At 36.7% G+C, this 12,987-nt stretch overlaps 2 protein-coding genes and 2 non-coding genes across 4 annotated transcripts; 2 read left to right on the top strand and 2 right to left on the bottom strand.

Annotated features, from left to right (window-relative positions):
• Window positions 1-1,045: 1,045 nt before the first annotated feature.
• On the top strand, window positions 1,046-1,196 carry LOC148764806 (small nucleolar RNA snoR145). The gene has a single exon (XR_016024366.1). It is a non-coding gene; the product is annotated as a small nucleolar RNA snoR145 (small nucleolar RNA).
• Window positions 1,197-1,369: 173 nt separating this feature from the next.
• LOC18614059 (U11/U12 small nuclear ribonucleoprotein) lies at window positions 1,370-5,081 on the bottom strand. The gene is made up of 9 exons (XM_007051620.3): window positions 4,974-5,081; window positions 4,684-4,837; window positions 4,289-4,601; window positions 4,100-4,183; window positions 3,873-3,938; window positions 3,253-3,325; window positions 2,403-2,791; window positions 2,149-2,189; window positions 1,370-1,774 (listed from the first exon to the last, which is right to left on the bottom strand). The coding sequence occupies exons 2-9, from the start codon at window positions 4,833-4,835 to the stop codon at window positions 1,696-1,698; spliced, it is 1,197 nt and encodes a 398-aa protein (XP_007051682.1). The 5' UTR covers window positions 4,836-4,837; window positions 4,974-5,081; the 3' UTR covers window positions 1,370-1,695.
• Window positions 5,082-5,157: 76 nt separating this feature from the next.
• Window positions 5,158-5,241, top strand: TRNAL-CAA (transfer RNA leucine (anticodon CAA)). Its single transcript has one exon. It is a non-coding gene; the product is annotated as a tRNA-Leu (tRNA).
• A 3,055-nt stretch (window positions 5,242-8,296) lies between these two features.
• Window positions 8,297-9,586, bottom strand: LOC18614057 (putative membrane-associated kinase regulator 6). The gene is made up of 2 exons (XM_007051618.3): window positions 8,772-9,586; window positions 8,297-8,683 (listed from the first exon to the last, which is right to left on the bottom strand). Exons 1-2 carry the CDS (start codon window positions 9,397-9,399, stop codon window positions 8,676-8,678), a joined length of 636 nt encoding a protein of 211 aa, XP_007051680.3. The 5' UTR covers window positions 9,400-9,586; the 3' UTR covers window positions 8,297-8,675.
• Window positions 9,587-12,987: the final 3,401 nt, after the last annotated feature.

Genomic DNA, 12,987 nt, shown 5'->3' with positions numbered 1-12,987 from the left:
TTATTTGTTATCGAATTATATGTAGAGTGAGATATTATTTTTAATCGTATAAATCTTAGATCCCTTGTTTTAGATTTGAGCTTGAAACCATTACATTGGAGTTTCGAATAATTAATTACTAAGACCCCTATAATAATAGATAAAAGAATTATTTTTATCATGTTTTTTACTTTGAATGTTCGGATTAATTTGATAACATTACCATTTGTGATAAGAAATTAAAACTTTGAAGAGTGATAAGAAAAGGTAATAATGTAATTACACAAAGAGAGTAGTCGTACTAAAAAATCGAAATTCGTAATTTAATATTCAAAGAGTAGAAATAAATAATAGTTACAAATTTTATGTATTTTATTTGAATCATTATTTTTTGAACTGCCTTGCTAAATTTTACATTTGCCTTTTTGACATACATCATTGGGCCAGGGGCCCGCAGCTACAGTTAGCGGGCAGCAGGCTTCTATGTAGGCATGATGAATATCCAGCTCGCTATATATACCGACTGAACGACCCACCTGCAGCCGCCGTCACGCTGTCTAGGGTTTGAGCTCGTGTCGGCGAGTTGGCGTCAATCTCCTTTCCCTCATCTGTTTCATTATCTCTCCTTCTCCCGTTAATTTCTACACGTCTCCATTTTGTATTTTTTTTTTCAATTAAAAGTTTTGGATAGATGCGATGAAGATAACAGTGAAAAGGAAATCGATTGTAGAGTAGTTTCATGACTAGTCTGCAAGATGAATCCTTGGTTTTCTGGTTCGTATTCACTGAGCATGCTTTTCTACCAGCTTTTCGATTTATACCATTGTTGTCTGTCTCTGTCTATTTGCTTGCAAACAATGTTTTTAATTTTTCTGGTCGGAGAAACGAAGGACCTATGGATGGAGTGCGAAAACAATGCACTTTGATCCAAGTTTGCCTTCGGAAATCGATATTGGAACTGGATCATCCGAACCAACCTCCATTTTTCGGTTCGGTTTATCATTCGGGGTCTGATTTTCGAACATTTTTTTTTACTAGGCAAATATGGGAATATTTTTAGTTAAAATGGCGAAGGTCCCAGCAGGGAGGTGAGTGCTCTATGATTTGAGACTTCTCTAACGATGAAACAAAAATGCCTTCGCAAATGAATTTAGCCGAATCGTAGGATGCCCAATTAGTCCATTTTTGGAGCGTCTGGAACCCTCGGCAACATCCAATTCTCTACCGCTAGACTCTTTCTTCTGCCTTCTTTCTAATTTCTTTATAAAGTCTAGTGCTTTTGCCTTGAATTTTCCAAGAGGAGAGATCTTTAAAGTGGAGCAATTGAAAAAAGGGTTGAACTAGTTGGAGAATGAAGACGGTGCAGAAAAGCAACAGATCATAGACAATATAAAGGAAACCTTGCGATTTGGAAATTAAATATACAACTAATTTCAATTATGCTCCGATGTAAGTTATCAGTCAACAAGTTGGAGTAAAATATTTCAGCTCCTAAGAAACATGAAACATCACACCAACCTAAGCTGCATTTATTTATGACTAAAAATGGGTACAAAAACTGGAAAAAGAAAAACGAACTTTCTGATTTCCATATTGTGAAGTTTGAAATAGCTGCTGTGATTATATCTATGTAACTTTAGAAGAAAAAATGCCTATACATGGGTCGATACAACAGCCATATTACCATCCCTCTCAACTTTGCAGTCCAATAAGGGGTCATTCAGGCCTCACCAGGTAGGATGCCCATATCTCGTCAGCTGGAGGTGGTGGCTGAACCCAGTGGCCTGGTATGCGGCTGCAGTCAAGTTCTATAGAATTAGTCAATGCTCAATTGCTCTTATGCTTAATGTTGCTCGCTAGCAGTCTAGTGTCATGCAAGTTGGTCTTTCTAATGCAGCATCAAATAGCACTATAGAAGTTTACCATGAGGGCATATTGAGGAAAGGGACAGGTTAAAGTGGTGGTGCTGAAATTGACAGTAATTATGATGCTAATAATGAAGTGGAAATGGGGTTAGACTTTTAATGCCGATATCCTTTTCTCTTTCATTTCTACATCCATCAATTCCAAGTGCAGAAAATTTAGTTGAAATGCAATTGAAATAATGCATCAAGTATAGAAACATTCATGACTAATGAAGAGCATTGCAGAAAAGGGTAGCTATCCTACCTTCCTCCCGGTCTGATATAAGCATCCCATGTCCTTCTAACCTGCACGTGAAGATTCAATAAGAGGAGATTATTATGAAAATGCAGCTGAATACAGATACTTGTATATGCATCAGCCATCAAACTTACACCACTCATGGTCATGGAATAGACAAACTGCCAGCAATTACTGGCAACCATATACACTGCTTGAAAGAAAAACATAGTTCTATGCAGCAAGGAATCCAGACTTTGAAGAAAAGTAGATGAACATACCTCAATAAGCGTGCCCATATCTGTATTGCTGCCATGATAATAGTGATAGAACTCAATTGGTAAATTGGCCAAAGAATCATATGCCCCTCCATAACCATGCCCTTCCGATGTATTTTGGCCAGACTCCTTATCAGTTACTGTACTAGAGTCCTTTTCATCCTCATTTGGTGTTTTTTGGTCTTTGCTCTCCTTGTCTTCAAGTTGATCGCTAATTGGATCCTTTGAGAGGGGTTTTTGATTCTGAGTGGCCTTCCTAGTTTCCTCGGCAGTTGCAATGGCATCTTTTGCAGCATCTGTATCAGCTGCTGCCAAAGCTTGTCTCTCCTCTTCCTCAACTGCAGCTCGAACTTTCTCAAGAAACTTGTCATCCTCCTCTGGGAGAAAGTGGCCTGCACAAGTTGGAAGCAACCTTAAAATTTCAGTAGAATCAAATACAGTATAATCCGTTGATATTATAGATATACAAGAACTCTCTGATGCACACACAGCAGATCTCCTTATTTAATCATGGAAAAGCTAAGGGTTTTTGCATGTGCAAGTCAATCTTTCTGTGCGGATAGATTTTGTGAAGGTATTCATTCTCAATCTTAATCAGTAAGATATAAAGTGCATGAATCTGAACTTACACACTGACATGCACACATTTACCTACAGAAGAAATAAAATGAGAGCATCTATATTAAACCTGCATATCAGTTGCTGTTTTTTGCAGCTAAAGTCAATATTACAGAGTAGCAACCTCATATTGGTTGAACAAAGAACTAGAAAAAAAAAACAAATAATCCAATCACAAGTCACAATAGGTAATTCAATGTGACAACTTAAAGCCGGTATATTTTTGTTATAGTACCTTGTTTCTTCAATTTCTGGATCCTGATGGAGCGCAATTCTTGCAGCTTTTCCACAATCAAAACTAGCTCAAGCTTGACATATAAAACATACTATAAGAGTGGGCAAAAAGGAATGCAGAGAAAATAGCTCAAAAAAAAAAAAAAAGAAAGAAAGAAAGGAAACAAAAGAAACCCCTAAAATTAGCATTTTTCTAATGTTACCCTAGCAAGCAAAGACAAATTGAGAGATAATCTAGAAAAGGTATTGCACCAAAAGTACATAGGAGAAGAATCAAGGAGGTTTTTGCTATCAAACTGCCATGCTGCTATCACATTGAAGACTACACACTAAAGAACAAACTAACAGCAAAGAGAAAAAGAAACTAATCGTATTGATGATGAGGAGCAAACAGCGTCATATCATATCAGACATGTTAGTACGTTTGAACACTTAGCATACTTTTTATGCTTTAGCTACTCATAGATGTAGTAAATATTGTACAAATGAAGCATTGTCTAAAACAGTTTGACAGGTCTAGAAAGTTATCAACAATTTCAAATCATAAATTAATTTAGTTTTCCTGAACCAGAAACAAAAAGAAAGAAAGAAAGTTGCCAGAACATTTTGCAAAGCCATTACCTCAGATTCTAGTCTCATTTTTTCTTCCTTGGCTTTAAGCTTTGCTATTTCCTTCATCTTTTCCACCTGGAAATCAACTTACCTCAGTCATTACTAAATAAAAACCAGTTTACAACAATGAAAAAAAGAAAGAGTTTGGAGTTCTTAGCACCTAATGGAAAAATCAATGAAAATCATTGGTAGGCTCGCAGCAAAAAACCCTGCCTGAAACACAAAAATCTCAGTACCTTGCGGCTTGCAATGTCCTTGGCAATCTCCCTAGCTCTCCACTCATCAGCTTCTCTATCAGCTTGGTCAAATCGCTCACGCTCCTAGGATTCATAACAACAAGAAAGAAATTAGCCATTTCCAACACAGGCCAAGAGCAAAAAGCAGCGTGAGGAGAAACCTTACTACGAGAATCCAAGCAAAACAACCTTTGATAGCATTTCTGCAATTCGTTTCCGCTTTCTTTTCCTCCAAAGCTTATTCCTTTTAGACTTGTTGATTTTATTCGCCAGTCTAGCTGCTGCTGATTTCTCCTCCCACGGGCTTGCTTCGTCCACAACATATCTAAAGGGCTCCAACTGAGCTCTAAGCTTTGACATCAAAGAATTTGCCGCTTCCATAGAAATTGATTCTTGAGTATCCAAATCAATCCTCCTATCTTCTAGATACTTCAAGAACTCAGAAACAGAAGGGTCAGTTGACCCATTTTTTATCATCGTCAGTATCTCCAGCTCCTTCTGCCTATAGGACCATCGAATTTTATCACAGTTACAGAAATTGAAAAGCATACTATTGATACACCCTAAAACCAGAACTAACGTACATTGCATTGGCAAGATTGAGAGTATCTTGCAATTCTCTAAGCCGATCACGCACATTTCTGGTCTCCCAAAATGTACTCGAATTTGGTGCTGCCGGCGGTAACATTGGGAACCAAGGCGGAGGCGGTGCTGGTTGAAAGTGGAATGGATTCATTGCTACAATGATTAATAAATTAATTCAGTCGGAAAATAAGAGAAATTAAAAAATTGAATCAGTTTTTTAATAAAGATCCTAGACTTCTTAAGAGGATAAACTAGAAATTTTCTTCAAACAGAAAGGAAATCAACTGACATATTAAATTATGGACTTTGTGAAGTATTGAAAAGACTAAAACCGAAATGACATATTAAACAGCTTCCAAACCCTAGCAGATTGAAGTACCGAACGTCGAAATGTTGGGAAGATGCCGGAATTAAAACGATTGGAAGTTAAAATAAGGTCCAAAATAGGTTAATGTGAGAAGAATAATAAAATTGTCAGGATGGCCGAGTGGTCTAAGGCGCCAGACTCAAGTTCTGGTCTTCGAAAGAGGGCGTGGGTTCAAATCCCACTTCTGACAACTTTATCGTTTTTACCCTTCCACCCTATGATACAAGTAGTGGGCCACTTATATTGGGCCTCGCCACGAAAGACCCTTCCACCTATGAAACAAGTTGTCTCCCTTAACATCATTGGGCCTTGCAAATCAGATAATATTCTCCTTTTACCCTTCCACTTGTGAAACACGTTAAGTTGTATTGGGCCTTGCCAACCAGACAATTTTCTCTTTTTACCCTTCCAGCTATGAACCAAGCTGTGGGCTATTAACATTGGGCCTTATAAAGTTGAGCTAGCCAAACTTTCGACCAAAAACTCATTAAGATGCCGATCAGAAAATAAAATCAATAAGATGACCGATCGTCTGAGTGCTATAATATAAGTTGTGGATCATTAACATTGGGCCTTGCCAATCAAAGTTGAGACAACCTAAGCATCGACCACCCTTCCACCTATAAAACAAGTTGTGGGCTACTAACATTGGACCTTGCCAACCAAAGTTAAGCCAGCCAAATATCAACCAGAAAATTTGTAAGATGACTGATGGTTTGAGTGTTATGAAACAAGTTGTGGGCCACTAACATTGGGCCTTGCAAACCAAAGTTGAGCCAGCCAAGCATCAACCAGAAAATCTGTAAGTAAAAAATCAGTAAGACGACCAATCGTCTTAGTGCTATGAAACAAGTTGTGGGCCACTAACATTGGACCTCGCCAACCAAAATTGAACCAGTCTAAGCATCAACTAGAAAATCAGTAAGTTGACCGATTATTGATCAGAAAATCAGTAAGATGACCGGTCGAGATAACTATATGATTGAACTGTTTAGAAAACATGTTATAGAAATTTAGTAACTTTAGACGAACTTTGGTGTTTTTAGAACGAACAAGGCAACAACCAAATGATTAGGACTTCGGGACATAAGTTCTGAATCATTTGTCTTGCTTGTCATAAGACAAATTCGGAAGCTTACAATCCAAAATTGAGCTCTAGCAAAAACGGAGCACAGGTATCTTTTCCCTGTTGAGTTTGTCACATGACAATTATAACAAGAACAGCAATGAGGGTGACACATTGAGAGGAATTGCTTCTAGTTGGTGGTACAAAATTAAGATTGGTTCAAATTGATCAAATTGACAATAATTAAATTGATTGTATTTATTATGAATAATTTTACGTATACGTATACACTCAATTGTCCTCTGCTTTAGTAACTAATCTGCGAGACTCCTAACGCAGGAATCACAGACAAAATATGGCATAAACCGTCAGCTTGCAAGGAGTCGTAAGCCTTGCCAGGTTTTCAGTGGTAAGAACAACGACATATGGCCGATATTTCCAACATGCAAGGTATATAAATGTTTTTGGTCCCCCTATCCAAGCTGTCTTTGTGTAACCTTTGCTTGTTTCGTTGGGAAATGTGCAAAGAGGAACGGTATTTGTTCATAAGATTGCCATCTCTCACTAGCTTGATGACTCGTGTTATATATCTTGTCCAAGATCTCAACCAAAAAGCATAAAGTTGCTTTTGACCACTAATGTCTGATGGTAATTATGCACCAAAGATTGTTCAATACATCCAAATTTCCATCATATAAGATTATAGAAAAAGAGAATGGACTGGAAATCTTTGTCAAAACCACCTATAGAATGTGTAAGAAAATGAGCATGTCCTTATCCGAAGTTATGAAAGGATGAAGAATTCTTTGTCCAAAGCTACCTGATGAATAGTAACATTTAGCATGTCCTTGTTCTAAGGTATCAAATTTCTTGACATTGCTTTCAATGGTGGAGAATCATCCATCTATCTATCTATCAAGACCCATCCTCATTTGTTAAGAGCTGGTCTTTTGTTTGTGTCAAAGTGCAGGGATGGAAACCGGAAAGTCTGGTAGTGAAGACAAGAAAGAAGCAGCAAGGGCTTGGTCCCCACTTTGATATGGTAGATTTTCTAGCTACAAGAGAAAGCAAAACTGGTACAGTGACAATCATTTTGTGGTGCTTCTTCCAAGATATGGAGAAGCTCCAAGAAGAGAACAAAGGAGGAAAACGAGAAGCAGAAAGGTGATAGCATTGACTATGGAATTTTCTCCTAACATAGCTTATCCATGTCCCCCTTCCTGTCTAGCTTGTTTCATGCAAGCAACACTCAAAACCTTCTCTCTCTCTCTCTCTCTCTCTCTACCAATAATTGCGTGAGGAATTGGCAACTGCATTGACACTAACCAACATTCACACAAGAATCGACGTGGGGCAATAAGAACAAAAGGGGTTGCAAAACGAGTTACGTTCAAGAGCAAATTTCTATGACTTTTTTAAATACGTTGTGCTCTGTTCCAGGCATCTTCACCCCAAGTTCAGATTAATGCTCTGTTCCTTTCAAGTTTGTTTTTGGGCAGTATCTTATCAACTATAGGTGAAAGGTAACCATTGGAATATTGGGAACGTTAGGGGTGGTCCCCTCAATGCTATATCAAGTAAAACCTTAGGTAAGACAAATTCATCTTTGCTTGCTCCATGGCCCCTAAAAAGAAAAAGATGAAAAGAAAAGGCACAAGCTGCCTTTTGTTTTATTGTTTTAACTTTGAACTTCTCAAACTGAGGCAGATTTTTTCACCATTATCCTTGATACTACTAAATTATTTGAAGCCACGATGAGAATTGCAAAGGATTGGGAATAGAAAGGCTATAATTTGCCGCACATTCTAATCATGCAATGCAATCCAGATAGGGCCATTCAAAAGTTCAATTCCAAACGACCATGGAGTCCCACCCTGCTACTTAGAATATTATGCGAGATGTCAGTACCATGTCTCGCAAACGCTCAAACCAGAGGGTCTCACACGCACGAGAGCAGAGCAGAATCTTGCCCACAATAATAATAACAAAAAGAGATAAATAAACACCTAAGGAGGGCCCTTCGGTTTCTTTCTATACCAACCAAAATCCTGCTATTTTATAGGCATGATTCACGGTGAGGGAAAGACTCCCCTTTCCATACTTTCGTTATGGTTGTTAAGCATTGGCCTTGCAGAGCATATTAACCAGAAATTTTAAACATTTGACTCCTGTAAGTCAGTGATTCTGTGGATGAAACCTTGTAACAATAGTCTATTCAATTATGAAAGCTCTGGCTGAAAGTTTTCATTTACATTCCGGCTGAGAAGCTAGGAAGAGGGAAAGGAAAAGAGCTCAGAATGGGAAATCCATGTCCTTGCAAGATTGACAAAGACAAACTTTCTGATATTTAGTTTAATCCTTACAATATGAGGAGACATACTGTGTCTATTAGTTTAAAAACTTATCTCTTGTTTAAAAGATAGATATGTATAAACATCTAACAGGAAAGAAGACAGATAAATGAGACAAATAACAAGTTGACGCTTGATCAGCTGCCATGTATTTCTAGAAGTACTCTTCTTTCTTCGACTGTTATCTTTTCCTCATCTGAGCATGTATCATTTTTCTGAAAATGAATGAATACAAAACATAAGAAACTGTGAAGATTTAAGTTTAGGAATTATATGTTCAGATAAAAGAAACCTTGAAAATACCTATCGATCTTTTGCAGTGGAGAACAGCCTCATAAATTGAGTTCTCAAGATGACATGAATCACCCATTGAACAAGCTGTACTCTGTAGTGGAGATGCTTGTGGTGAACTTTTCCAGCTCTTAACTTTCCATGTTCTCCTGTCAATATCATCAACCCTGGTACTTGTTCTCAAGCACCCTCCCTTATGGCAGGAAGGTCTGAGATGTCCAAAAAGATTTCTCAAGATTTGCCACGTTGATTTTCTCCACCTTCTAAGGAACCTGCACTTAATCCTCACTGTTGGAATTTCAGTTCTTGAAGAAAATGATGAACTGGGCGTTGTTTGGATGGAATCTAAGGTATTGCAGGACTCTCTCCTCGAAGGATGAATATAAATGGGTCTGATGAAGCCGTTGGTGAAAAGCTCATCAGCATGAATAAAAGCTGCAGGACTTTGAGCAATAGCATCAAAATTGAAGTTCTGGTCTGTCAGAAATCTATTTGACTCTACCATCTCATCGTAGAATTCTTCTGGAGTACCTCCATAATATACTCCAGGGGGCTCACTGAGGCCATCTAAGGAGGGTTTATGGTCAGATAACCAACTATAGGAAAAACTCTCAATGGCTAGAGGTTGTGAGGTTTCCATTAGCAACTAATAATGTGTGTGAATAATGAAGGATTAAAAACTTATATACTCTTACAGGGGCAAAATGACATAATTGGTAGTGTACAGTGACCACAAGACTATGGTGACCACAAGGGCATACATTGTCTATTCTGTCAAATGCAAGCAGGAGACAAATGGGCCAAGATAATCTGGGAACCAGAGCGACAGTAGGTTTTATGTTTAACTTCGTTTTCTTATATAGCCAATCTGTCATCACAAAATGATCTGTTTGATTGCCGACAGTCAGGAAAACCTGTCAGGAATTGCTTCAATTGCTTTCATCTTTTTGCTAGGGAGATGAAATTAGCAATTTTCTTTTCTCTAACACATTGAAAATTCAATATCAAACAGAGATAGCAAAGAGATTCCTTGCAAATTCAGAATAAAAAGATTGAAAGAAGAAAATACCAGTTGCCTATTGCAGCTCAATGTGTCTGGTCACCCTTCTTATTTTAAGTAACTTTTAGAACATGAAATGGAAAGAACAAGCTAATGATGAGTACCATGCCTATGATGACAAAAATCCCAACTTTTAAATGGTGTCACAGAAGATCCTCAAATTTTATGATGGTCTTTTAAATTTCATATTACTATATGTATGAATATATAACAAATTTGGATAAACTCTTTAAAACTACATTCAAGATATTGTTGACAAATTTCAATATACTGTTTAGATAGTATATCAAAAATGCCAATTTAACAAGAATTTCTTGAACATAGCTATACAGCTAATGGTGAATAAAGTCAGCCACAGACGGCATAAAACCATTACTTAATATGTTTTAATATTGATGGTTGATATTTTCACTGTACAATCATGTCCTCTTTGAAAGAAATGGAGCCCATGAAACAAACAAGAAAAACAAAGACACTTCTGGAAATACAATTTAGTTCAACAAATAGCTAATACCATTGGCAGACCAAGCAAAGTTGTGCCAGGATTCTAATGCCAAACTAAGTGTGCTTGTGAACATGCATGATATCTTAAATGAGAAAATGAGGAACTAGTTTTCAGATAAAAAACAGGAATAGAAAATGCATTCATTAATAGACCACATTGTGATGCTTATGACAAGTGAAAAGTAGAATTTTCAGAAACTAAAAAAAAAGAAGACACAAAAAAAGATCTCAGTATAATTACAAGAGAAAGGAAAAATAAATGCCTTTCAAAATATGGTCATATAAATGTTAAACAGTATGTTTGAGGGAGGTGTGTATTCCTTTTTTTAACCAATATTCTACTATAAAATCTAAAGCGCCAAAATTTTTTGGGAGGTACAAGAGGGAGCCTAATGAAGCATCTCTACTAAAACCCTACGCTAGCCCTAACGCTTGAGGGTACCTGGAATGGTAAAATACCAAATATTTAAAAATGAGGAAAGAGAACTATTGGACAGGGGCCTTCTAGCTGGTCGGACTAGAAATGGATGCTGAAACGTTATCCGAGACATAAATTGAATAATCAAAATGTAACTAACACAAAAGTCAAAGGTCCCCTCATTTCCTCTCATAACTGAAGCAACTTTCCTGATGCATTTCATGTGTGAATGTATGTACAATTTTAAGCCAACAAATTCCAAACCCTGTCAAGTGATAGGCCACAGCTAAAAAGGGGTAGTGGTCGGAACCTAATTACGTAAAAGGAAGGTTGCAATGTTAAGAAGTCCAAAATCCTAGAATCTCCATCTAGATTATTTGATTTGTTATTCAAACACATATGGAGCACAAATGATGTGCACAAGCAGTAAAACATGCACAGATGGATGTCTAAGCATGGTCCCAATTATGCACCATATCACAAATTGGAGAACATTCTTATGAATTTTACAAATGACCAAGGGTGTTTCAATTATTTGCATTTTTTCCCTTTTCTTGTTTTCAGTTCTAAACTTGGGGAAAGGAAAGAGGGACTACAGAAGCATTCCTCCTGAAAGTATCATTCTATGGTTGATCTTCTGGTGAATAGTAGCTTATGTGAACCTTTTTAATACACTTAGTCAAGCTTGTTAATGTGTCAATAAGGGAATAAAATTCATACGTAGTTGATGACTCCACATCTTCTAATAAATGGTAGTCTATTTAAAGAAAAACAGATATAGTTGTTCAAACTCAGACAAGCAAAGTCACCATAAGACTTGCTCAAGAGTTCAGCTGGTCTACTTCTATATGGCTTTTTAAATGAAGACAGGCAATTGGTTGATTTGAAACACCAACCTACTCAAAGGTGAAGGCCTAAAAACACTTTTCTCGACAAAAGATATTCATGACGGATCAAAAAACAATACAAGAAGGGAGCATTACTTAACAGTATTCAATGATTCCAATGAGACAAAGAATATGAAGATGCAAAAATAAAATAATAAATGGACAAAATATAAGTAAAAGTCATTGCCACTTGAAAAAGAATGTTTTGATTGGTAAAAAAAGAAGCAAATCAAATGCAAAACAAAAAGATTCCTTGGCAGAAGCAATATACTAGGAGCTACTTTCTAGTTATTGAAGTTGAACCACATTGCAAAACAAGATCTTGAGAACAGAAAAAACTAGTAAAATTACAAACAAAAAGATAAGGAAGGGTGGAATATATTTAAAATATATAGATTAAAGTATTAACCCAGAGTTCAAAATTCAGGGGTTTTTCAGCTATATCTTTTGATAATCATCGCCAACGTAATCTAAAATGACTTTGACAAAATAAAAATATAACCTTGCAGAAGGCTGATGACTCTAAGGAATCGTCAACTACAGGTACTCATTTGGAATTATTCAAAAAAAGAAAATAAAATATAATTGAAAAATAAAAACTGGGTCTTACTGTGTTTTCCAGGATAGTGAAGTTGTGAAGCTGAAACAGAGAAAGTGGCCATTGTTGCAGTTGCAGGTGCAACACCCGCCAACTACAACGGTCATTGTTAGCTCTCCCCAGATATTATTCTTATTATTTTTCCCATCTGGGGATTTCTTTCAGTCGTTGTAGTTGAATGGGATCATCCTTCATCGTTGGTAGAGATCAGGATTGGGGATTAATTAAGGATGGATCAGGGATGGGAAGGTTGCCTTTGCCCAATTATTGGATTTTGAGTTTTGCTAAGGTTCGATTTTGCTATATGTTTTTCAGACTACTAAATACTACTTAATTGTTTTTTTTTTTTTTACAATTACACTCCCAAAAAAATATATGTGAGAAGATACTCTTTGTTATTTTAGATGTCAAATATTAGTAGCTCGATTTTTAATAAGATATATAATTACAAAGTGAAAAGCCTTAGCACAGTAAAACATTTAAAATCAAAACATGAATAAAAAAAAAGTAAAATATAGTATCCAAGTTCTATATTCAAGCCTAGCATTGAGTTATGCTAGTGTTGATTATGGTATGGGACTTGGAGGGAATATCTTAGATAAGCTTAAGTGATTACATAAATCATGACTTTGAACCATAAACACTTTTCTGTATTTGTATATATTGCTATATAATTAAAAATCATTCCAGCAAAAAGATTCCTGTCTCTTTCATGCTTCACATGAAAGCTTTGTGGAAGCCGAGCAGGACGCTTTCAAGAA

This window comes from Theobroma cacao, chromosome 1, assembly GCF_053813885.1.
Source record: "Theobroma cacao isolate CCN51 chromosome 1, ASM5381388v1, whole genome shotgun sequence".
NCBI classification, from domain to species: Eukaryota; Viridiplantae; Streptophyta; class Magnoliopsida; order Malvales; family Malvaceae; genus Theobroma; species Theobroma cacao.
This window is presented reverse-complemented; position numbering and strand designations above follow the sequence as displayed.